Below are 25284 nucleotides of genomic sequence, written 5' to 3'. Positions count from 1 at the left end.
CTACTTACTATACAGTCCTGAAATGGCGGAATGTACGTTGTTTTTAAGTTGAGTTGCAAAAATTTTGCATGCATGAATACAGCCAGTTGTGGATAGTTCATGCAGTCAGATGCACACCGTTGTCACAGAATTAATTACAGGGGTACACGTGGATTTTTTAAATTTTTTATGGTAAAATATCAGTGGTAGGTTTGAATTAACAGCTGAACACTGATTGCTATAATGCTGGAAAACGTAGGCTTTTATTGGCTTTTATTATGCATCTCACTTCCACCAAAACAATTATTTTATTTTTTAGTTTGTTTCTACATAATTAAGTTGTTAATATGTTAAGTCATGAAATCCATCATTCTAGAGAAACTTAGCAAGTCAGCATTGTTCACCTCTAAAACGTCCACCTCTAAAAGCTCCCTCACAGAAAGTTATTAGTAATATAAGCATTGCATGATGCCTGAGATTTTGGTACATGCAGAGTGTTATAAGCCAGATAGTCCCCAAAGAAAACCTTTTATTTGGATTATCTACTGTTCTATTGTTATGTTATAAACATATTATAAAAACTCACATGTTAGTTCACTGGTAGTTTTGCATAGTAAATAAAGGGCCTATATTTGTGTTGTAGTCATTGTGACCCCTGGTTCCTATCAGCACCACTGTAAAGAAATCCAATTCGGTCAGTTTCTCTACAGTGGATTATTTCCCACCAAACAACTGTGACTGACTGTTTACGTCTCAATGATTTAATTGTGCTGAAACTTTGAAAAAAATGTGGAAGTCCTCGTTAAGGTTCTGTCTGTGATTTAGCTGTAACAGCTTTTGAAAAGACAACATTGGAAACGTCAAACCCAAAATCTTTGGTGGCTGTTTTTGTGAAGACTGAATGGGCCATGTTTTTTTTAGACTGTATGTGCTGCCACCTGTTTTAGGTGATAATATAGCTGGTTAGACAGTTTTCACAATCAGGCCCTCATTGGCGATGAGATGTTGCACTTTCTCTGGTAATGTGTGAATAGTAGAATGGGCACCTGCTTTTGGAGATGTAGAGCAAGCAAACCAGATGAGCTTATTACGAATAGCAAGTTATTACTAAAGTATTACAAATACTGCTGGCCAAAATTGGTTAGTTTATTACATCATAGAAATTACTGTACAAAAGTCTTGGGTGGCTAAGTATTTTTTTAGAACCATTTATGTGAAAATCATGTGTGTATGCTTGTAAAGTCACCAAATAACAGAAGAAGAAGAAATATAAAAAACATAAATGCAGTAAAATACAACAAGAATTTCCTGCAGTGGATCTTGTCCTTGATTTTATCATAATACTGGGCTGCCATGAGGACGGTTTGGAGATGGTTAAACAAAATTTCAAGTAAATCAAATCAGTATTTATAGTGTTTAATGTTATTTGTATTTATTAGTGTTTTTTTCTGAGCAAATGAAATACTGCCCAGACAAACAACTTTCTAATAGAATTTTCTCCTGTAATTACAACTTTTGCACAGTGCTGCATGTGGAGTTGTTCTGAGTACGACCAGGTCATTTGTAACCAGTAAAGATGCAGCAAGATGGGAATTGTGGGCCGATGTTTTTCATGTACATATTTGTTGATGCTGATGCTGATATACATAATTAAAACTTGGACTCGGTCCACTTGGATTTACAGACAAATGTTTATTTGTTCAAAGTTACAAATGCAGTGAAATGAGTAAAATGAAGTTTTAAAATAGCATGTTTAGCCTGTTGTAGCATCATCGTTAAAAACATTCTGCTTTTCAGAAAATAAGTAATATATCATTAGGATATATCATGAGTCGAAGTATGCCGAAGTATGATACTGGCCTTAATTACATAATCACCTTTTGATCACTTGTATTAAACACTAAGTGAATTTTGGCCTTAAGTTTTCCCTTTTCTTTAAGTAAACAGCATAAAATAAAAGGTAATGTGGGGTGGGGGGTGGTGGAAGGGGTCCAAATTTAGTATTTAAGACCCTAAGTATAAGTTTCAACCTTTTAATTGTTTTGACAGTTGCAAAGTTTAAATATAGAATTGTCTTTTTATCCCTTAAGGGTTTAACTTTAATACTTAAGATGTTTTAAGCAAGTGGCCACTGATCAGTAGTGTTTATGCAGACTTCAGGTCCTGTGTGATTGGCTTGTTTACTTCACAACTATGAATTAGATGCGTTTTTCATCCGTTGGTTTATAGCACAAATGCATTCATTGAGACACATCTATAGTGGGCGCCAGAGAGTAGTGTTTGTTTATTTTAGGTGCTTCTGTTTTGAATTTACAATTAACAGCTATAGGAGGTCGCCTTAATCAGCTTCTGCTTTAATTGTTGCACACAGTGAACAAAAAATAAAATAGTTAATCACAGCTATTTAAATGACAGTTAACCATCAGCTAAAATTTCATGATTTTGACTGGCCTAGATATGATTGTGATTCTCTCGTCCATTCGTAGTGACCACAGCCTCTTTGTTTTCTCTCATGACTCCTGCTTTACCGATTCCCCCTTCTTTGATCCAAATTAGCTCATGTCACAGTGATTGCAAAATGGTTCCTCTGGTCCTCCTCGGCCCGATGACTCACCCTTGTTTTCAGATAACTCTCCAAAGATAACCAGGCCGAATCGATGGAAAACCTCCAGCTAAAACATGTGGCGAGATGATTGACACGGCTTGGATAGCTTTGTGGGCCTCAGTTCTACAAGTCTGTTACTGCTGCTTGGCCCCTTTATTGTTCGGCCTTTTTGGAGTGGATGTGATGTAAAGCCGGTGTTGTTCTGGCTCTACTGGAATGCTCTCCTCTCGGGCAGCTGGAGCACGTGACCCAGTGACAGCGGATGGAAATACACTATCATGACCATTTTTTTGCTCGCTGTAGCACGGCAGGCTTTTCAGCTATTTTTAATGGCCTCCAGAATCGCCCGAGCACATGGCTAATCTATTACAGCGTCTGTGCACCGGAGAGTACTGCATCATCTCTTAAAATAGGCTTCCGTGCATACCATGTATTTCTGCACTCGTCTGCACTCTGAACCCGGAGTGGAAACACAAGTCGAAATCTCAGGAATCTGGAAGTCTGAAGGCAGTTTGGTTGCTCTCAATGTCTAGCATTGCTCGACGCTTTTTTTGTACCTGAACAGCTCTTCGGCATCCAGCAGCACTTTAGTCATGTGGTCCAAAACCTGCAGTAGTTGTTGCTAATCAAAGGTCACGTCTAACGTTTCTTATCTATGTGTTTATTGTTCTTTGCATTGACCTTGGCAGATGAATCTTTCGGCCCTGAAGTTTGATTTTCTTGAAACAGTTCAATAAGAACAAGATAAGGACGAAAAGTTACTATCAATACAGGTTCAAATGGAGTTACTTTCCAATTTACAGCTATTCTTATATTGTCATTAGCTTTATATAACCTGTAAAGTTGCTGTGGAATTCTGACTTGGTCACTTGGTCAGCAAACATCTGACACCAGCAATTTGCTTGTATTTTAGTGTGTACATTATATAGGCGATGTATATTATCTACATACAGTCCTATTTATGGAGAAAACGAGATGGCTGTAAAACTGGGGACGCACAGATATGGCATGTAGACTTATGCTGGTGTTTTTCATGTACATATCTGCTGATGCTGATACATAAACATTGATAAAATGCAGAAATTGAGACTACATTTATGTGGATTAGCTTTATGGAAAAATATAGCATTTGTCCATGATATTTATAGGGTTACTAATGCAGTTCAGTGAATAAAATGCAGTTATTTTAGTGCAGTTACACAGTGTGCAGTAAATGTCATTAAATATCAGTTTTAAGTATTGATTACATGTAAACGCTGTTAATTTTTTTTAAGCAGCTATCTCTTCTGACCATGATTTGATTGACATAATTGTGCATTGCTATGTAAGATGCCAAGATTTTTCTGTGGAGAAGATGGTAACAGTAGTTAGAACAGCACCCTTACCTTTTTAATGCGAGGTAAGTTTGATGATACTGAGAAGTCTGGCTGCTAATGCCTTGTTTATGTGCATGTTTATCACTCTGACAAGGGTTAAAACATGCTAATTTCGCTGTATGCACAAGTTCAGCTACAGCCCAGATGATAGTTAAGATCTGTTAACATGATTAAGGTCCTTTTTAGATTATGGGGTAATAGTCCTACCCAAGTGCCAGATTGAGTTTTTGCCTCATACACTTACAGTTAGAGTATGGCGGTGTAGGGATGGTCAGTATGACTATATTTAATGTTGTTGTGATATATCACTCCACAATCTGCTTTTCTGAGCATCTCCTCTGTAATTAACCACATAGACCCAACCAAAAAACATCTGCCTTGTGCACCTATTTGGAACAGCCAAATCATTTTAGCAATTTCAACGTGTAGAATTGAAGCTTTGTGCTTTATATCATGTTCAGAAACTGCCATTCTGAATGGTTTGTTCAGAATGGTAGTTTGTGTGGATAAAACTGGACAAAAATCCCAATATGCGGTTTACTCATCAAAAATAAACAGCAGCACTGAGAAATTGCGTATCATTAACTGATAAGGGCAGACGAATTGCAGAAATAGACTTTTTTGAGTGAAAGAACACTGACCAACTGCATATTTCATTGCAAAGAGAACTTAATCAGTTTGTTTTTGAATTTGGTGCAGTGCAGCATGCGAATTGCTGAATAAGTCATTGTACTCCTACCCTCTTAAAGATGGTTCTTTAGTAAAGAAAATAGTTCTGTGTGGAACCATGAACACTCACGATCGCATATCATGATTGATGGAGAATATGCTGTAAATAGTTCTACTATTGTTATTGTGTCAAACTTGTAACAGTAGAAGAACCTTTTTGGCTGCTATATCAAAACCTCTTCAATTGGGTTCTGTGTAGAATCATCTATAGCACATTAATGCACAGTTTCCATCCCATCCAAGAACCCTTTCATGACGCAAAGAAGCCTTTAATCAAGCAAAGGGTTCTTTGAGTGTTCATGGTCCCACATAGAACTGTTTTCTTTACTAAAGAATTGTTGAAGCACCATCTTTTTTCAAGAGTGTAGTTTTTTAAGTATTTCTTTTAACTGGTGCTCTACTGGTTCTTTTCTGTCTGGTAAACTCAACTAAATATTGTGACTGTGAAAGTCTTGAAGTTTCAGAGTATCACTACTGTGGGGCTGTGTGCTGTACAAGCTGCAAGGTTCTAACACTGTTGCCTCCATGAAAGCAAGCAGCGCCAAAATTAAACCAGGCCAAACTGGCCAGGGGTGAAATGCTGACTGTCACTTTTCCTGCTGAACAAAGGCTAAAAGGACTGCTAACAATGGAAAGGTGAACAAACCCGCTCAAAGGCTGCCTGTTTTTCCGCTCACTCCATGCATTCATTATAAACATAAGGAGCTTTGATTGTTGTCGGTCTTATGAATGGATGGCCTAGCGGCTTGTGCATGAGGGCAGATCAAATTTCAGACCGAGTAAGGGAAATAGCATTGTGTTCAAACATCCGTGGTACAATCAACGAACTGGATTCAGCACAGCACCCGACCTCCTGGATACAATATAAAAAAAAAATAAAAATCAAGGTGTCTTTGCTCCCTCGCACTTTGAGTTGCCAAGTACGACTGCCAAAAATATCATTTGCCAAGAGAGGGCCGAGCTTGTTTTGTGCTTTCTAAAGCGGTGTGTGGGGTATCTGGGGGTGGTGGGGGTAGGTTGGCTCACTTCTGTAACAAAATCCCATCCTGGCCTGACGTTTGAAGTCCCTAGAAGGGCTTGTCTTTGATCATTTGTGCTCCTAATGACTGCCTTTCAGCAGATCAAACACTGAACGCATCTCAACTGACACTGATAGGGATCTTTTATGGCTCCCACTGTTCCTAGCGTAGGTTACTGTATAACGTTTGGCGGAGAAGAAACGCGCCCTTCCCCCATCCCTCCTGTCTGTTCACAAAACATGGAGACGTGTGAAATTCAACAAGTGTTGTGAAGAGAGAGTTTCCACAATGACTCGAAGCTCCCTCTCTTCTTCAGTTTACGTTTTTGCTTGTGGGAGGTCTCTAGACATCTTCAAAGGCACCTTTAGAGCTTCTTGAAAAAATTTGAAAGCTACGCTTGTGAAAAATAAAGGTACTATGCCAGTGTCAAAAACCACCCTACATTTATTTCATTTTCAGCAAAGTAAAAGATTGTTTTCAGGAGATATTTCCGAGGAGATTAGATCATATAAATAAGATGATGATGATATTATTATTATTATTATTATTATTATTATTATTATTAAGATAAACAGCACTTAAAGCTTTCATCTTTGAGAGAGAGGAGAAAATCAAGCTGCTTCAGATCTGAAAACATCCACAGGTGTTTCTGTCCATCCTTCCACTGTGAGAAGACAACTCAGTGCTATGGGTCTGAAAGGATGTGTAGCTGTCAAGAAGAACCTCACTGAGAAAAGGAGACAAACGCATCACTGTACAAAAGTCTTGGGTGCCTAAGTATTTTTTTAGAACCATTTATGTGAAAATCATGTGTGTATGCTTGTAAAGTCACCAAATAACAGAAGAAGAAGAAATATAAAAACATAAATACAGTAAAATACAACAAGAATTTTCTGCAGTGGAGTCCAGACCTCAACATCACCGAATGTGTTTGATTACTTCAGAAAATGATCAACCAACTTCTAAGACTGAACAAAGGAAGCTGTAATAAAGGTGAAGTGCGGAGTCACTAAATACTGGACAAGATATCGTATTGAGTTGTTGAGGCTTATGTTTAATGTCCTTTTAAATGTCTTCTGCTTTTTTGGTCACTTTTGGTCATTTTGACTGTACATTAAATAAATGAAGGCTGACTGTTGCAAGTGGTTCTTGGCTCGGATCCTTGGCTTTACATTATATGGAGATTCTTCAAACTTCCCATTTGCATCATGTTTGCAAAAATAGGGCATCCATTTTAATGTTGCTGCAGGCAAGCCATGTTTATTTATATAGCACATTTCATAAACAAATAAATACAGCATACAGAATATAAGGAGTTTAAAGGCAGTGCTTAAATGTCACCAAAGTGAAATTAAAAACTTAATAAAATAACATTAAAGCAAAAAGTAGTGTTACTCAAGTCTTTTCCAGCACCATGACTGAGAAAGATCACAGATGTTTGTGGTAGGCCAAAAACAAAACAACATACAAATCAAAAAGGCCCACACCTAAAACAGATGGTTCTTCAAGGGTTCTTTAGTAAAGAAAATGGTTTTATATAGAACACTCAAGAACCATTTTCATGATTAAGGGTTTGTTGCATGGTGAAAGGTTCTTCAGATTGATGGAGAATGTGTTTTGTATGGTTCTATATAGAATCTTTTTGAAAAGCGTTCTATATAGCATAATATTTGGTTCTCTCATTGACGGTTAGGGTAACTTTCTGATGGTCAAGAACAAACTTTGGGCAGTCCCGGTATTAATTAATCCTTTGGATTCAAGGAGCCAAAAGTGGTTATTCAGTGGCATCGTACCAAAGAACCCTTTTGTGTAACCTTCCTTTTTAAGAGTGCATGTGAATTTCCCTCCTTTCTAGTCTGGCACTTATCTCACCAGAACCGTAAACTGTAATCCAGTAGTAACGGATCACTCGCCAGTAACTCACAATGGCTTTGGACCCTGCCCTGTTCCCCACCTCCTATTGAGCCGCTCCTCTCGAGACAGATGCAGATAAGCTATCATGTGTCGGGGTGTCTGTGCGTTCGACTAATGCCTTGCTCCAGACGAGCTCGCCGTCTTTTCTATTACCGACTCCCGACTCCTGCCAAAAACAATGATGTCATCCCTGTTGCCATGGAGCACGGACAGACGAGCCGAAACATGCCAGTCAGGAAAATAGGCCGCTTGTTTTGGGAGGTTCCTTGCGATGCGCCTTGTCTGCGGGGGTAGCGGTGCTGATTTACACGCTGGTTCACTTTGATAGTTCTGTTGAAGTCATGAGTGTTTTGTGTCTCTCATTATGCGTGAAAGTTTCTCATTATACACGACTCGAAGAGCTGCATAAATCAGGACAGTTGACTCTTCTTGTAAGGAGTCAAAAGGAACATTATCCAAGATCTTTTCTGCCAGTAGTTGCTCAGAGTGGGACTGTTGCACTTGGATTTAGCTCAGTGAATCTTATGAAAACCCGATTTTGGGTCGAGCTAACCTCATCCCAAGTGGAAAGTCCCAGTTGCTAGACACTGCCAGTTGTAATTTTCCTCCCTTCCTCCCACACACTGTGCACTGTAAAGACACCACACTGTATCTCATGGAAGGGCTGTGAAACATTAAAGGGCCCATATCCTACAATTTTCCCTGCATTTAATTGTTTGGTGCCACTTTAAAATAAGACTACCTTTTATAAAGCGTTCATAAATGGTTTAAAATGAGTTAATTAATGGCCATTTAAGGGGTTAACTTATGCTACATAATATTTTGTTGTGTTAAGGAACCTATTAAAGTGATTCAACAGTTACAAATAATAGAAATTCTTGGGTGCACTGCAGTAATGAGAATTGGGGTAAAATATGCCAAGAAACTTGAAAATGGAGAAGTGAATGATGAATGATTGCTATACCATAGAGCTTCAGTTGATCTACCAAATTATATGAATATATCTGTATGATTGATCCTCAGATATTTAAGAAAATAATTTGAGACTTTTCAGTGAGAATGACGCATATTTTTTTTTTTTTCAAACCTGAGATCCAGGTTTGTTTGGCTTTGCTAAACAGCTGTTTTAATAGTAGGCGTCTCTCATATTCTGTGTTTGTCCAGGCGAGGCTGCGCTGAGAGGTGAACCCAGAATGCAGCCCATGTCCCTGCCGTCTGCAGTCAGCAACCACAGGACGGGGCCTCCTCCCATCAGCCCCAGCAAGAGGAAACACAGCGGGGACCAAGCCGACGACGACCTCGACTGTAGTAACGAGCATGTGGCCAAGATGAGCCGGCTGTTTGCTGCACAGTTGTAAGTAGAACCGCTGATCATCAGCTGTCATTTTTCTGGATGCTTTTGACACACTGACATTCACAGCTTGTGCCCCACCAAACTGCCTCTTCCAGGAATAAACACCTTTTTAAAGCTGTAGTGTGTGCGCTGCCCAACTATGTGGGTAATTTATCACAATATCATAAATATTGTCTGTACTTAGATTGAGCCTGCAGGCCAAAGTAACCCCACCCCCACACCTTAACAAAATAAAACAATGCCTCAAAAAAATGTATTCAAAACACACCACAAACATTTTACTTAACCCTCCAAGACAAAATGTTTGGGCACCCCTGATCTAGAATGATCTAGAATACAGAAAGCCTGTAAGCAACGCCTATTGTACATTAGATGTGGGCAATATGCTGATATTTATCAATATCTTGATAAATTGCATCACATTTTTTCATAGCCATTTCAACTTGTATGCGAACCTAAAAACTAAATATTGTGATGCCATAACGCCCACTCTCATCAGCCACAATGCCCTCTCAATTCAGCCTTTTATATTGGATGAATTTTCTGCAAGGTTGCAGCTCGTTTCAGTGAACGAGGGGCCATGCAGGTAACTTTCCCTTTTGGAAAAAAAAAAACAGAAAAAAGAAAAAGAAAAACAGCTTGGGAACAGGCTGAAGGTTGGCATGACTGCTGAGGCTTTAGGATTCCTCACATTCCAGGCCTGTGAGCAGAGCACATGGCCCGTTTGTGGTGCCTTGTCCATGCTGTCATGGCGGAGCCCATGCAGGCACCCACACATTCCTCACATTCCTGCCCAGCTTTGGAACAGCGACGTCCAGTCATGAGACACAAGACATGGCTGTTTAGCGTCGAATAACGCACCCGGGTGCGAGGCAGAGAGGCAGAGTCCAGTTCACGGCCTGAGAATGTGCGCGACAAATTAGGACCTGAGTGCGAGAAGGAGAAGGAACAACGGCGGCACTCAAAGCCCGAGCCTCGAGGGTCTCGCGGGCCAAGGATTCTCAGCATGGCAAAGCATTTCTGCACATGCTTTCTGACTGAGGCACAGGTGATATTGATAAACGCTCTTTTCTAAATAGGACACAGTGTCAGATTATACATTTTATATATATATATATATATATATATATATATATATATATATATATATATATATATATATATATATATATATATAAAATGTTGGAGAGGGGAAAAAACAAAATTTTAAATGTGCTGTAACTTTTGCACAGGTCATACTTTATTTTATGTTTAATTTTTTCCAATATGTTGAATTTAGCAAATAAACAGTAACTGTGTATTATTATATGGAGAAGTGTGTCCTCTGTAGAGGGTGTGTTCACTTATTTTCACAAAAACATCATTTGTCCAGGGGCGCCCAAACTTTTGTGTACTACTGTATGTGTTAGCAATAAAGGCCCATATCCTAAGTTGTTTTTTTTTTTGTTTTTTTTCTGATGTGGTTTTATATACCAAAAAACAGTCAGAAGTCATTTTTGCATGACCATTTTGTAGCCTCTTTTTATCCATTAGAATTCAACAGGCTGTTTCTTTGTTATTGTGCCTTTAAGACTAATATATGTAAATGAGCTCTGCTTTGAATGGTTGTCCTATTGTACCTCATTCAAAAAGCAGCCTATATAAGTGTGAGTGGGCGGGGCTAAGCAAACTTCCAGTTCATAGTTCTTTAGTTTTGTTTTGACTTTTTTATTATGCTGGTAGCTGCTGGCTAACTAACATTTCTGTTTAGGTTATTTTGACTACCTGTTTACGTTACAGCCATGTGTGTCATCGGTTGCTAACAGACTTAACAATTGATTATCAACCTTGATCAAGTAGTTTTAAGGTTTCCTCATGTGAGATGAGATGCTGTAAGGTTAAATGTGATTCCTTTAGTAAGACAGGATTTGCTTTTTTATTTTGAATTCTGAATCTTAGTTTAGACTAAATATGGGGGTTTTTTGTTATGTGGAAATTTAAATGACCTGCTCTTTATTGAGATCTGTCCTCCGTCTTCAGCACTTCACAGCATGATACCACATGTTGCCACTGCTGAATACCGAGGCTCAGAACTGATACCAAGACTGAAAGCCTGCTCTTTGAGATGCTACACGAGAGTGGGCCTCAGGACAAAAGATGGTTTCATAACATTCTGTTGAATGTTTCACCAGTTTGCGCTGCATTAGAGCTCTCAGACATGCACAGCCTAGCCTTGTCATTATTGTCAAGCCTCCATCACGTCCACTGCGGTTTCCCTCTCACTCGCCTCCCCTATCATCCCATCATAACATGATAATATGATCTGCGGGCTGAAATCCCACCAGTATAAATGAATGCTCCAGGCCCTACTTTGTGATTTGGGCCCTGCGGTTTCATTCTGCATTCGATTATAGCCGGCATAAAATTGTTGACGTGCACTTCAAGTTGGTTTGAAACATGGTAGCGTTATTGTGTAACGCCCAATGCCCACACTTGTAACGTGCTGCGAACCTCAGCTGAACCCTCCCCACGCAGACCACCCTTATGAATAAATATCATTTGCTGCCATTTGAAATGTTCAAAAGCAAATTGTTTACAAGGTGATGTTCAAATTGTTTCTGTCTTTAGACTTCAGGCATAGGCTTTGTAAAGAGTTTGTTAATGTTAGCTAACTGGGTAGCTAATGCTATCAGTATTGGTGTTAGAGCTCTGTGTAAATATTGTGTATCTAGTTTTTCTGCTAGATAGCCACACATCATCTGCTCCTGTGTTTTTGATATCTGGAACACTAGTGCAAAGCAGAAATGCTCACCATAGAACCCTAAACATCCTGTTAAAGTAACTCGCATTGAAAGTTAAAGATATTTTTTCTTTCTTTCTTAGTAAAGTTACTGTTGGATTTTGTTCCAACAGTGACAATATAAGTCTCTATATATAGCACACTTCCCATTGCTCCAGAACAGTCCACTATAGTATTTTTAATTCAGTTTCACATTTGATCTACTGGCACACGTTTTGACAAATGATATAAATGCTGCTTCAATTCTGTGTAAATGTTTGGCTGAGGAAAACTGTGGACTTCAGTGCCAGAGTTGTAACTCTCGCAGGCCTTTTCTCTTTTTTTATGGGCAGTATGTAGCTGACACCTGACACCATGGGCTGAGGCAAGAGTGAAGGCAGCTCAGGTTTCTATTATTGTGCTCTACTAGGAAGGGCAAGCCCTGCAGCTGAGCAGAATGGATAAGTGGGGGTTGGGGGGGAAAATGACTCTCTCTTTCTCTCACTACTTCAAGCTTTTGTCCCTCGGATACTCTCCGCACTGCAGCCGAGTCCAATACGTCCTTTGAAGCACATACTATTTTTGGACCAGCATTGTTTTGAGGTGTTCTGAAAAGTCATATAGTTGATTTGTTTTTTTTCCCCATATTACTGTTTTAATTATGCAACTGTTTGTTTTATCATTAGGTTTTTGCTTCTTTCCTCTGCAATAGACAGTTTTAAACGTTAAGCAATCACATTAAATGAAACTGAAATCCAAAAACAAGAAAATATACCCTGCAGATTGTAATGAAAGTCGAAGTGGAGGGAGACACACTGTTGTCGAGAGTGGGCTTGGAGTGAGGCGGGGGCCATTTTCTCATTTTCACTGCCGAGTTGAAAACAAAGGCCCCCTTATCCTGTCAGCCCACTGTGTTCTGGAAGCCTGCTCTGGCCTGTCCCTCTGGAGACGCCCCCGCCGCCATAAAAGTCCTGCAACTCCTGCGCAGTGCCCTGCAGGCTCCTACACCTTAATAAGAACTTTTTCCCCTAATACAATACAAGTCTACTGTAGTCATAACCTCCATTAGGGGTTTATATCCTTCATATGGTTTAATATAAGGATGCACTAAACCAGCCTTTTCTCTTCTGATACTGATATCTAACCTCATACAGAGTACAGTGATTCCAGAGTGCTGTTAAAGGGGAATTCCAGTGATTGACCACATAATCTGCATTATTAAATGGTTAAGGTCTAAACAAAGTCAATTCAAACTGGTGAAATGCTCTGTTTGCGTGAAACTAGTTAGAGTTGTTCACGGTGGTGGTGACAGAAACCAGAGACCGTTTCTGCGCAAAATCATTATGGATACGCTGCCTAATATATGAGAGGTTATTTTGTGATCTTAATTTGGGCCTAAAACCTATTGTTAAAACATATTATTGGTGGCAAAGAACATGAAGGGTGCTGTAAGGCAAAATAGTTCTCCAGTAGTCAGATTTACCACTGTTTTAACATCAACATTCCAATAACAATTTGTTTTTAAATTCATTCCTGTTGGAGGAACACGTGCAGGGAAATAAAATAGTCAAACGGCCAAAGAAAACAGATTTTTATCATCATATGTAGGTTCATTGGTGGTTTTGGATAGTGAATAAAATGGCTAAGTCACTTGTTTAGTATTTGCAGTGTACATAAACAGTTTATAAAATGGCACTGTTACAATTTTCTGTGTTGATACTGATTCAGTATATCACTCGTTAGGAATAACCTTAAAATGAATGCCTTATTAGCACCTAAACTGAACTTAGTCGACGGCCTTGGAATTTTTTGGCCTGTCAAAAAATCTGACGCAGGCATGAAATTTGTGCTCGACCTTACGTTCTCGGGGGTCTCCACTGGGTCCTATTACTGAAAGAACTGGGTAGCAGGGGAGGCCTGTTCTTGTAAAGGGTTCTCCCAGGGCTGGAACAAGCCAGTGCCTGCTGGGAACTTTCAGAGTGAGTATTTCTCATGCCTTCTAGGCCAGCCAAACGGGGAATGGAGAAAAGCCAATGCCAAAGTGGTTTGAGCCTATGAAATCATTTGCTGATGATTTCTGCATGGTGTACCAGCACTGAGCAAATGACTGCAGTTGAAATTAGTGTAGTTTATTTAGAGAAAATGTAAACTTTTAGTGGCTAGCACTTCTTAGAAATATAATAACTTTGATTTCAAATATGTTTAATCTTTTATACTTTTTTGAATCATCAACAAATTCTTAGGTAAAAGTATTGATTAGTATTCTTGCGTATCTAAAAGTATAGATTATTGAAACTGCTGACTGCCACCATTTGTTGCTGAGCCTTGTTTGATGTCTTTTGTTTTTTTTTTGTTTTTTTTTTAAAGCAGTATTTTTTTTTCCAGTGATTTGTTTGAGGCAGTATTGACTAGCGTTTAGTGTCCCTAAATAGGGTTCAGTAGGGTTAGTTTAATTAAGGTTAATTTAACATGAAATATTCAACATACATAAACCACAGTTTTGGCTTTTGTCTCCACCAACTCTTGTAACATGTACAAAAGCCACTCTAACTGATAACAGCAAGTGTTTATAGTTTACTGTTAGGCTGACAGCAAAATGGCTGATGGTAAACAGCACGTATGGGGCCGCCTACATCAGTTGGGGTATGGTTTTCCGAAAGCCTCCCTGTGCAAGGCTGTGTTTGTATCCTGTGGTTCTGCCTTCCCCAGCTTGATTTCTCCCAGATGTTTCCTGTATCTCTAAGGGCGAGGTTCCAGTGACTTTAAAGGAGAAATAAAAAATCCAGCATGCCAAGATTGTCGAGAGCTTTTTGCTGAGCTACTCTGAAAATACTATTGTGTATGTCCCCATTCTTTATTGCCTCTGAGGAGAGTCTCCCAGAGCGCACGTCACCTCTATAAAATTCAAAGCAGGCTTGCTACCTTGCTGAGCATGCACATCTTTTCAAACCAGCAAACTTTTGAACCGTAAAAACCGAGTTCCTCAAAGTGAAACCTCTCTCTGGAGGCTGACTGACCCGCTAGAGTTACTGCACATGGATTTCTATTTGAGGTTTGACTGTTAGGTGCAGTGACATGAGACCAGCGACAATAAAGCATGCATTAAAGACAAGATTGGAGAGTTTAAATATTGTAGTCGAAGCACTACTTTATCATTTTATATGGTGTGGTTAGCTCTGATTCTAAAATTAATGGATGCCTGGGAATAACCAGTTTAAGATGCCACAGCTTATTCCCACTAATTGTATGCTGTGCATAACCCAAGACCTTGTTAAAGAAAAAAAAGACTTTGCCATATTGGGTCTTGGGCTGGAGCTATTGATGCATGTGTTTTTCCCACTACTTATTCACCCTTTTTAAATTTAGTATAATTATCTAATCACCAATTAATAATTATATAGGGGTGAAACTTTTATTGTGAAGGAAGTCACAGCCAACCCGAGCCCTTTTCCCTTTGTTATTTATTTTGTGCTAGACTGCTTGCCAAGTTCTAGGGGCCCAGTGCTTTCTTGTGGGAGGAGGGAGGGTTGTCTTCATGCTTTTTGGCAGGAATAAAAGTTGGGCAAGTACCACCCCATTCTGTGCCTTACTTAATCAAAACAGATGAAGAAAACTTCAATATCTTTCTTTCTTTTTGTGGACTAGTTTGCCTGTGAGCGTTTTATGTTTAGGTATATGCTCTTGTCTTTACAAACAGTAGAAGGTGAAAGGATTAAAAAGTACACAGAATATCTAGCAGGATATCACAGCTGTCGGAACCTCGTATCTCCAAAATAGTAACTTTACAGGAGAAGGAAAAAACATACTTTACTTGTAATGTAAGTCAATGGAACCAGATTTCTCTCCAGGTAATTCTGGGTCATTTCTTTTGGTCCAGTCCCCATAAAATGTATACACAATTCCATTCTTTTTAGGAGATTCGCTTTTTCAGTTTCAAAGAAACCAGCGGGGATATTTTTCATCTCCAGAGTTCGGTCTTGGAAGTTGGTTTTGTATTTTCTGCTTCTCACCATCCTAATGATCCCAGTTCCCACACAATGCTGAGGACTGTCCCCTTCCTTATGGAAGTGGAGTATCTTAAATCTCTTAAATCTCTATCTCTTAAGTACTGATCTTAAACTAGTACTTTTTTGTTTTTTTAGGCAATTTAGACGGGAAATTACATAAGTGAAAGGTGGTCTCTGACATACTGTATAACTGTACAGTACTGTATAGCCAGAATGATCTTATCTTACTTGGGTGGAGTGCAAAAGCAGAGAAACATTTTGAAGAACGATAATACAGTCAGAGCAACAAATCTAGTGAAATTTACAGTTAGTAAAGCTTAAACATACTTCTATATTCAATGCGAATGCATATTTGGATTGACTGAAGTGCAAAGATTTACTGAACTGCTATGAAAGATTCATAGATGAAACAAAGGAACAGGGCTTTTCTCATTTTAAAAATGAGAAAAGCCATTAATTTTTACATAACGATTTACCAACCTCGCTTTATTTCTAAGGGATAAACAAGCTGTTACTGTGCCTTGAAGGCTGATGTGTAAATGAGCTTTGTTCAGTTTAGCTACCCTTTACTGATTGGTGCATCATTAGCAAAGCAGTCCTGACTGAAACGCTCCTTGTAACTTTAGCATTAATGCGCAGAACTAAACAGCTGTAGACTGAATAGGCGAACGAGTTGTGTGACATCACAAAAGCAGTGAATTCAAAACGGGGTGTTTTTTTAAGTGTTCAAAATGTACCATTCATTCCTCAGTTAATACAATGTTTTAATACTACATCAGCCCCCCAAAAAGGTAAATTAATTTTTACATAATAATTCCACTAGAAGACTATGCTGGAAGCATTCAGAGATGAGGGAGATTGGGACTGAGGAGGGGCTGAGAGGCAAGGACACTAAAGCAGTGAGAATATTGCTTTAGAAAACTGTTCCTCATTCTGTCTCCTTGTTATTCTCTGAACTGTGTCCCTAGTTTATTCACTCTTCATCATTTCCCAGAGAGAACAACCGCATTAATGCCCTTTTTTGGGGCAGACCACTTCCCCAGAGATTGCCAGCCCTCGAGAAAGGAACAGCAAATAATTATAAGATTGCATAAAAGGGCCTCTCATGTGGTAACGTTTTTAGAAGGTCATGAGACCTTCGCTGGAGAGGCTTTGTAAAATTTTCTTCTCCTGTGCACAGTCATTGAATTTTGTATTGCTCTTCATTGACCTAGCTTCTCTCAAATGCTTTGAATTGTTATAAAATATGAGATGTCATTCTCTGTATTTCTTCAATGCTGAGAATTCTTTTCTTTTATTTGCGCAGGACAATGCTGAAACGCTGAGGGTGCCCCTGTTTCGCTGTACCTTCTTTTATTGCTGCATTTTGAACACAGGCCTAGTTTTCTTTGGACTCCTCAGGAAGTCTGAACTGTGGTGACCTGTATAATTAAGAGTTTTTTGGAAGCCTCTGTTTAAAGTAATGGTGGCTTGTGTTTGGAATAGCATGCTGGAGTGAAAGGGATGGTGTCTGAGCATAGATTTTACCCGAGCAGGTTTAAATCCATGCACTAAAAGTGCCTCTCTTTCACTCTACAATAGTCGCTGTGGGGAAAGACATTTCCAGTGGACATAACGGTGCACTTGCAGGTGCTTTACTTGCCAGTTTGGTTGCCAAGTAACAGACTATTTCGAGGGCCACACGGCTTGACAAAATATGCACTCCGTAGCCTTTAAAGCAGCGCTTCTTTGTCTATCTATACAACTGGGCAAATTGGTGTGTGTGTGTGTGTGATATATATATATATATATAGATATTATATATATATATATATATATATATAGATTCATACTCATTGCTGCTGTCAGAACAAAACCTTCCATCTCCATTTTTGTTGTTTTTAAGTTTTTGGCATAGTTTGGGAATGCCTGTTGCCCTTTACATTGTGCATAATGTTTATGATAAATGGACCAAATGAAATGGCCAAAATTTATTTGAAAAGAAGTCTGGTTTCATTGACTTACATTAAATGTAAAGTATGTTTTTCCTTCTGCTGTAAAGTTGTCATTTTGGAGATTCAAGGTTTTGTTCCGGCAGCAGCGATAAATACATATGTATATATTCACACACCCCAGAAATATGGTAGCTTAGTGTTTTAGTACCACTGAGATAACAATGCAGTTAAAAGAGCTCTGTGACCCACAACCCTGTTAAATTCTGAATTAAAAGGACCAATTTCTGCATCCTTTGCTGCCTAATTAAAGTTTAACGGCCCCCCAGCCCCCTCTTTCCGCTTCGTTGTCCGGGTCTGCACTCTCTGAAGGGTATTAAGTTCTCTTCCTGTGAAGCGTACATGAAGTCTTTGAGTTCTGCGCTCGCGCCCTTCACTGGGCCTCTGCTTGGTTGGCAGCAGGAGGCTGCTCCTTCAGGAAGTGCGGAATGCACAGCGGAACAGCGCACACACCGGGGCTGTAACGCATGTGTGTCTGTTCTTTCAGAGGGGGAAAAAAAAAGACGGAAATGGGAGTTTGTGTTGGGAATGAGCCATTTTGATTGTCAGAAATAAGTGGACTATTTACTGCCCAGTCGGTTGAGTTGCTTGATAAGTGCTTGTGAACGTAGAAGCAACTTTGTTTAAAAGACCTCCATGACTGGGGGCTGGCCAGAGCCGATAACTACAAACTAGCAAAATGTTATCCTCCGTTTTTCCCTGAGGCACTGAAAAATGGTCATAATTCATTTTTACTTGGCCGTTTTTCAAACTCTCTTCATCCCTATTAAACAGGCCTCTTTTTGTTAATGTGCCAAACATTTTGTTAATGTTAATGTGTTTCTTACTGTAAAAGAAACAGTAGGCAAATTTTTAAAATGACTTATTAATTGATCAGTTGAAAAGGTAAATTTTACTCTGTGCTGTATTCTCTAGGGTATTTGGGCAGATCTGATAAAAGCAGTTTTTTTTAAATACTTAAAACAAACTGGACTTAGTCGAGCAATATTGGAAATGTATGTATGTATGTATGTATGTATGTATGTATGTATGCATGTATATATATATATTTAGGCAAATGTATGCAGGAAGATATTCCGGTGTATGTCAGGAGCGTTGGCTGCATTCAGACTTATCAGGCCGTGCTGGCTGGTGGAGCGCTCCACACTGCATGCCAGGCCCCCACTGAAAGCAGTATTAATAGCTGTGCTGTTTGTGCTGTGTTTGACATGAGGCCCAGTACAATCCTGCTCTTGTTCCTCTTCGCAGAGGCAAGCCTGCCAACGGGGACTACCGCAAGGACCCTCGGGATCGCAGCCGCAGCCCCATCGAGCGCGCTGTCGCCCCCACCATGAGCCTCCACGGCGGCCACCTCTACGCCCACATGCCCAGCCTGGCTATGGACCAGCCCCTCGCACTGACCAAAAACAGCATGGACGCTGCCCGCACTGTCACCATCTCACCTACTGTCAGTCCCGTCGAGCGTCAGCAGGTAACAACACCCACCACGTTAACGCCCTGGCAATGTGTTCACAGTGGGTGGATCTTAAACGGTTCATCCACATTTCCTTTCCTTGCATCCAAGGCCGGCTTTACATGGTGGAACTTTCATGTAACCTACATGAATCTAAATTGTACTTCAGTGTCAGTGTAAAGCATCCTGAAACTCATTTGAAACTCAACAGTTGCAGCCGTCTCAACTTTGTGAAACAGCAGCCAGGCAAAGCAACGATGACATCACGTCGAAAGACATATTTCAGAATGATTGATCACTGGATCAATAGACAAGAAGATAAAACAGGGTGTGGTTCATTGGGTGGTTGGGAAGGAGTAGTAAGGTCAAGTAGGTTATAACCGTAATGGCCACTTAAGCATGAATTTTCAAAGGCTTAGCATACACAGAACAAAAATAGATTAAAAACTGAAATATTCAATAAAGAACCCTAGATAGAGAGATTTCAAAGATGTACAGATAAAAGACACATATATATATAGAAACATAGAACGACTGTGACGGCTGAAAAAATTATACAAAGTTGATAATAATACTGCAGATATGTACGTTATACCTCGTGGTATACCACTTGGAGTAACTGAATGTGCTGCTTGCAACTTTGCTTTTGCATTTCTTTGCTTAATTATCAAGTTGTATGTAAATGATCTTGGTGGTACGTCACAATCTGCAACTAGTTTCATGCAAGTTTCACGGCCTTAGCTCCTCCCTCTGAGGACATAAGCTGAGGTTTTACATGTGTGTGCCTTATTAACATTCAAACATTAACATTCATAGTACCCTTCTATTAACTGAAATCATCCAATCAAAACAGAGAGGAAGTGCAGAATACAGCAACACAGACCTACATCATGGGCTTCAAATAAGGTCTTCAGTGAAGGGTGTTTGTGCTGTGCTGATTTTTCAGAGAGTAGTTTGTATTTTAAACTGATACATCCTTAAAAATGGAAAATTTCGACTGATTTCCAGGTCACAGGCTGAAGGAGTTTTGAGGTCCACCCACTATGTTTTACAGTGTCACTGTGGTGAAGAATCAAGGCTCATCCTGTATAGGGCCATCACTACAGATATTGCTGATCCAATATCAGATATGAACAGAAAATGCTGGATCAGATGAAAAGGAAAGAAATAATCCTGTAACAAATGTATCCTCAAACAAAACTCATGTTGTATAATGTGATGTTTAGTTGTGTAGTTCTTTCAGTGGGGCAGTAAAGTGGTTCAGCATTGTAGCCTATTGTTAGATCCAAAAGAGCAATTACACTGGTTTTTGCATAATTTCTGCGAAATTCAGTTTTTTATATGTAAACACTCATTCAGAGTGGTTTGATTTGAAATGAATCATTGTAGAAAAAACTTAAGACTCAGATTTCTTTACAGTGGTGGTGATCGGAACACAAATATAGCCATTTTATTTACTATTCTAAACTAGGGGTTGGTGATATATGGGGAAAAAAATATAAAAAGTATAAAGATACACAATATACATCACAGTGTTTAGTTTTTCTCAGGTTTAATAAGCTGGAACAGACAATAGAACCTGTAGAGCCACATAAAATAATAATAATAATAATAATAATAATAAACCTACAACTACAGTGATTTCTTATTTATGCTCACTTTGTACTGAGGCTAGTAGTAGTAGTAGTAGTAGTATGTTCAGAAGAGTGTATTGTGACAGTTTATCATGATAAAATATCGTCATATCGCCCAACCCATTCTAAACCAACAGTGAACCTACATGTGTCTTCTGAGTTTTTCCATGTAATGTAGATAATGGTAAAATAGTGATTAAGAAATAATAAGAAAATCTTTGGGGACTGTTGGTTTTCCCCCCCCTAAGAACACCCAGCATGTACCTCTTCACCATGAATGTATTTAAAAATACGTTTTAGGCAAAAACCTTCTCAAAACTATCATGAAACATTGGGCCTCTTTCACCGACCATTCTTAAGAGGAAATTTCTTTTCAAAACCCACTTACTCAGTTTCCACAAAGATTCTGACATTCACCAATGTTTTCTTATTTAGGATTTGTTCTTTAGTAAGAACAGAATCTACACACACTTGAGCACCAAGGTATGAACAGTTCTGCGCTTTGCGAACACATCATTAATCTGATATAGACTTTTTCTTAGGACCTTTCTCAAGAACACACTGAAGATGCTGGTGAATGAGCTCCTATGTCTTAGACATCAGACACTGTATTAATAACCATTTAATGTAGTAACTTTCTGTGAGGGAGCTTTTAGAGGTGGACGTCTGGTTCCTATCACCACCACTGTGAACAATTCTGATTGCAAGTTTCTTTAGAATAGAGCATTTCACACCAAACCACTCTGAATGACCTGGTTTACATTTGATTGAATTATGCAGTCGTTTTGGAAACTCTATGGGATTCCTTGCTTTAGCTGAAGAAGTGTAACGATTGTAGAGATACTTTCTTAATGACTTCCTAAAAAGGTTTCTTAAAAAAATCTCAAAATATTCACAAAATAAGTCTTTACACTGCTGTTATGACTTCAAATCCTCACTCAGAATTGAGACAGACATTAAAAGGAGTTGGACTACATGAAGCTTTTCCTTCCAAAATACCACTGGAAGGAAAACGTTCCTTTATCAGGTACATCTGAATGAACTGGGAAAAGGCTTTGCGTGTGTGACACTGACACTGAACAGGCCCCTCTGTGCTGACATCTTTCTTGGCTGCCTGTTAGAATATAACCTCTTTTTATTAGTTATTTTTATTTTTTTAAATAAATGTATGTATCTTACATGCAGAATCGGCCTTCTGTGATCACCTGTGCCCCGGCCAACAACCGCAACTGTAACCTCTCGCACTGCACTGTGTCTCACAACGGCTGCTCGCCCAACTTGCCTTCGAACTACAGGAGACCCTCCAACAGTAAGTGTCCTTTGGCACAACCCTGAAATGGCATCACCTGTCCAAATCTGTGCTGTTAGAGGGTCAAATTTTGTATATGCTTGGAAGAGTCCAGCCTTTAGACTGGGAGAAGGTCACTGTGGGGTCGCGGGAAATAAGATTTCATTCCTCTGCGGGGACCTCCACTCTGGGCTGCAGTTATTCTCCACAAACACTGAGGGGAAAAGTGGTTTAATTTATTCCAGAAAGTCTTATGTAACCTCAAAGGTTTCCTGTCCTCTTTTTTGGGCCATTTTATTAACTTCACTATCCACTATGGAGAAGTTTAAAGGACTCTGGCAAGTTTCATTATAGTCTTTATCGTCTGCAGGGCTGGTTACCAGGGACAGTAATTTCACCACATTTACTTAAACTTACACTATTAGTAATAACGGTTCTGTGCAGGTACATTTTTCGTTAATCAAGGTTCAAACAATGTAAATGTACCTCAAAGGTGGTTTTAAGGTCTAATTATGTACCTTAAATACGTTTTTCCCAGGTGAAAAGTACATATTTGTACCTTTTCATAACCTAATGTTTAAAAACAGAACAATAAAATAAAAAGCCTGGAGTCAATACAACTTAAATATAATTTCAATGGATTGTGGTACAGTTATGTTCCCCGACTAAAGGTACTGAGATGTACCCTTGAGAGTTCCATTCCAGTCACAAGAGGGGTACTGCCCCAGAGACAGTTTAGTATCTTTTTTTCTGAGTGTAGAAAAGAACAGACTCAAAATGCACTTATAATGGAAGACAATGGACCCCTGTTTCTGCAGCTGCCCACTGGCATCTATTATAAATGTGCTTAAATCTATGGTTTGTTTTTGTTTTATTCCAAAATTTAGGAAAATGTGGTGAAATTGTTGTACATAGTAGTTAAATAGGGATGCACTAAAAGTTTGGTCACCAAAAATATTCAAAAGTAGCTCTTCTGGACCTTATAAAACCCTCAGAGATTAAAAAGGTCTACAATAAAGTGTAGAATTAATTGTAAACAAAGGAATAAAAATATGAATTAGTGATGAAAAATGCAGAACGCAGATCCGTTTGAACAGTTAAAGTGGCAGCAGATCAACAGTGAAAAATTTGGCCACATGCAACTTTCACACAACTGTAAACCATTTCATGCAGCTGTTTCTGCAAAGCTCATAACTGACCGTATGTTAAACATGCGGCAGATTGGGGATTAGACTAAAAAACACTGTAGAAAGCCTTCAGTGCACTCAGACATGTAACTCTGGATGAAAGTCCTGCTGTGACGCAACAACGAAATTGTCTTTCTGTGCAGCTAACACAGCCTGCGACCCTGTGATCGAGGAGCACTTCCGCCGCAGCTTGGGGAAGAACTACAAGGAGCCAGAGCCGGTTACAAACTCCGTGTCCATCACAGGCTCGGTGGACGACCACTTCGCCAAGGCACTAGGAGAGACCTGGCTGCAGATCAAGGCCAAGGGCAGCTCCTCTGGAAGCCCCGACTCGTCCCCCAACAGCCACATGGTCAACCACAATCACTCCCCCTCCCTCGTTTCTTGAAACTAAAAAAAGGACCAGCTTTCTTCTCCCCTCCTTCCAAAAACCCCTTTCACTCTCAGAACAACCATGCATGTTTAAGCTCGGCTTCTAGTGTATAGCCATGTACATAAGACGGAGACGAGGAAGGTTTTTGTTTTTCTTTTGTTTGTGTACTTTTAGCTTGGCATTTGACTTGGATGCCCACAGGAAGAAAAAAAGAGCAGGACGTGTTTTGTTTCTATTAGGCGATGAGTCGGCTAGCATCCTAACAACCTGCCTCAGATACCAAAGAAACCTCTGATGCAAACTTTTTTTTATTTGCCCGTTTTAAGAGAAAGCCATTCTTTTTTGCATCCAGCTTCTTTCTCCTCTGGTTGTCTTGCACCACATCTTCTTTAACATTTCGCTCTCCCCCCACGTTCCCCTGTTTTCGTACGTGTATACTTGAAACGGAAGGCCTTGTTTGATTTTGCACTATAGAAAGGTTGAGGTCATAAATTAGGTGTTGGACTTGTTTTGGTGGGCTATTTTTTTGGTTCAAAATGTTAAAGGACAAACTGCTGACAACAAAGGTTGGGTGATGTTAAATATTACATCACAAGAAATGGTTTAGGGGGAGATTTTTTGTCTTTCTTCTTTTTCTTCCCCAATCTGTCCCTCTTGCTTCTATGGTTGGTGCTGACAACCGGACTGCATCATGTTTTTTCCCCTAAATATGGGCATTTTTGTCTTTCCCCAAGCACTGTGGTTGTGGTAGAGTAGATAAGGTTTTAAGGGTAAACTATTGCTTACCGGTGCATGTTTTAAAAAGAAAAATAGCTGGTATCTATTATTGTGTAGACATTTCATTCTTAATACTATTAGCCTTTTTTCCTCAGATTTTAGTTTATTTTTGTCAGTAACAATCCTAGATAAACTTACTGCTGGTACAGTTGTACTCAATATTATTTTTTATTCAATATTCATTGTGATAGCAGCCAGATAAAGAGGACAGCCTCCGGACAGGCCATCTTATATATTAACAGTTGGATTTATATGATATTAATCCGTGGTACAGGATGCTATTCGCAGTTTTTGCATGACTGAAAAACAGCAGCAGCTATATGGACAGGTCAGCGCTGAAAGTTGACAATCTAAAAATGTCGAGAGCTAAGTTTTTTCTAGATTTACATCGTTAGTGTTTGGCTGCAGCTTTTAAAATCTGTTTTTCTTCCTTTCTTTCTGTTTTTGTAACAACCAACCTGTACCAAGGTGAAATACATTCCTCCGATAGGGAACTTAGTACAGGTCTCGCTTTTAGCTCTCGTTTTCAGCATAATGACTAACTAGAAACTTTGTTGTGACAAGAGGTTGCGTATAGAGATGTGCTTAGGCCGAGGCGTTGCTCATCTTAAGCTTGTCCTTACATTCCGTCATCATAAAATCATTGGACGTGCCCAAATTTTGAAGTCTGAAAAGAGCTCGCTGCCAGGCAGCCCTCATTAGCAACGATTACATGAAATCTGAAAATATCATTTACAAAAGTACTGCGCAAATGATTTTTCTGTTTTTCACTTTGTACTTTTCTTGTATGTACCTGATATGGGGAAAAAAACTATCGAAAAAATTGTATACTGCATTAGG

The 25284-nt window shown here is 39.3% G+C and overlaps 1 protein-coding gene across 2 annotated transcripts in view; it reads left to right on the top strand.

The window, feature by feature from the left end:
- The window catches only part of vgll4b (vestigial-like family member 4b), a 45752-nt gene extending 21873 nt beyond the window's left edge, over window positions 1-23879 (top strand). For both annotated transcript variants that reach the window (XM_036559182.1, XM_036559181.1), the window contains 4 exons: window positions 8787-8976; window positions 18981-19203; window positions 22005-22128; window positions 23438-23879. In XM_036559182.1, coding sequence (XP_036415075.1) covers window positions 8787-8976; window positions 18981-19203; window positions 22005-22128; window positions 23438-23682 — 782 coding nt within the window. In that variant the 3' untranslated portion in view covers window positions 23683-23879. The remainder of the gene's footprint in view (window positions 1-8786; window positions 8977-18980; window positions 19204-22004; window positions 22129-23437) is intronic.
- Window positions 23880-25284: the final 1405 nt, after the last annotated feature.

Source organism: Colossoma macropomum, unplaced genomic scaffold (genome assembly GCF_904425465.1).
Source record: "Colossoma macropomum unplaced genomic scaffold, Colossoma_macropomum, whole genome shotgun sequence".
NCBI lineage: Eukaryota > Metazoa > Chordata > Actinopteri > Characiformes > Serrasalmidae > Colossoma > Colossoma macropomum.
Note: the sequence above shows the minus strand (reverse complement) of the source record. Positions and strands in the feature narration are given on the sequence as shown.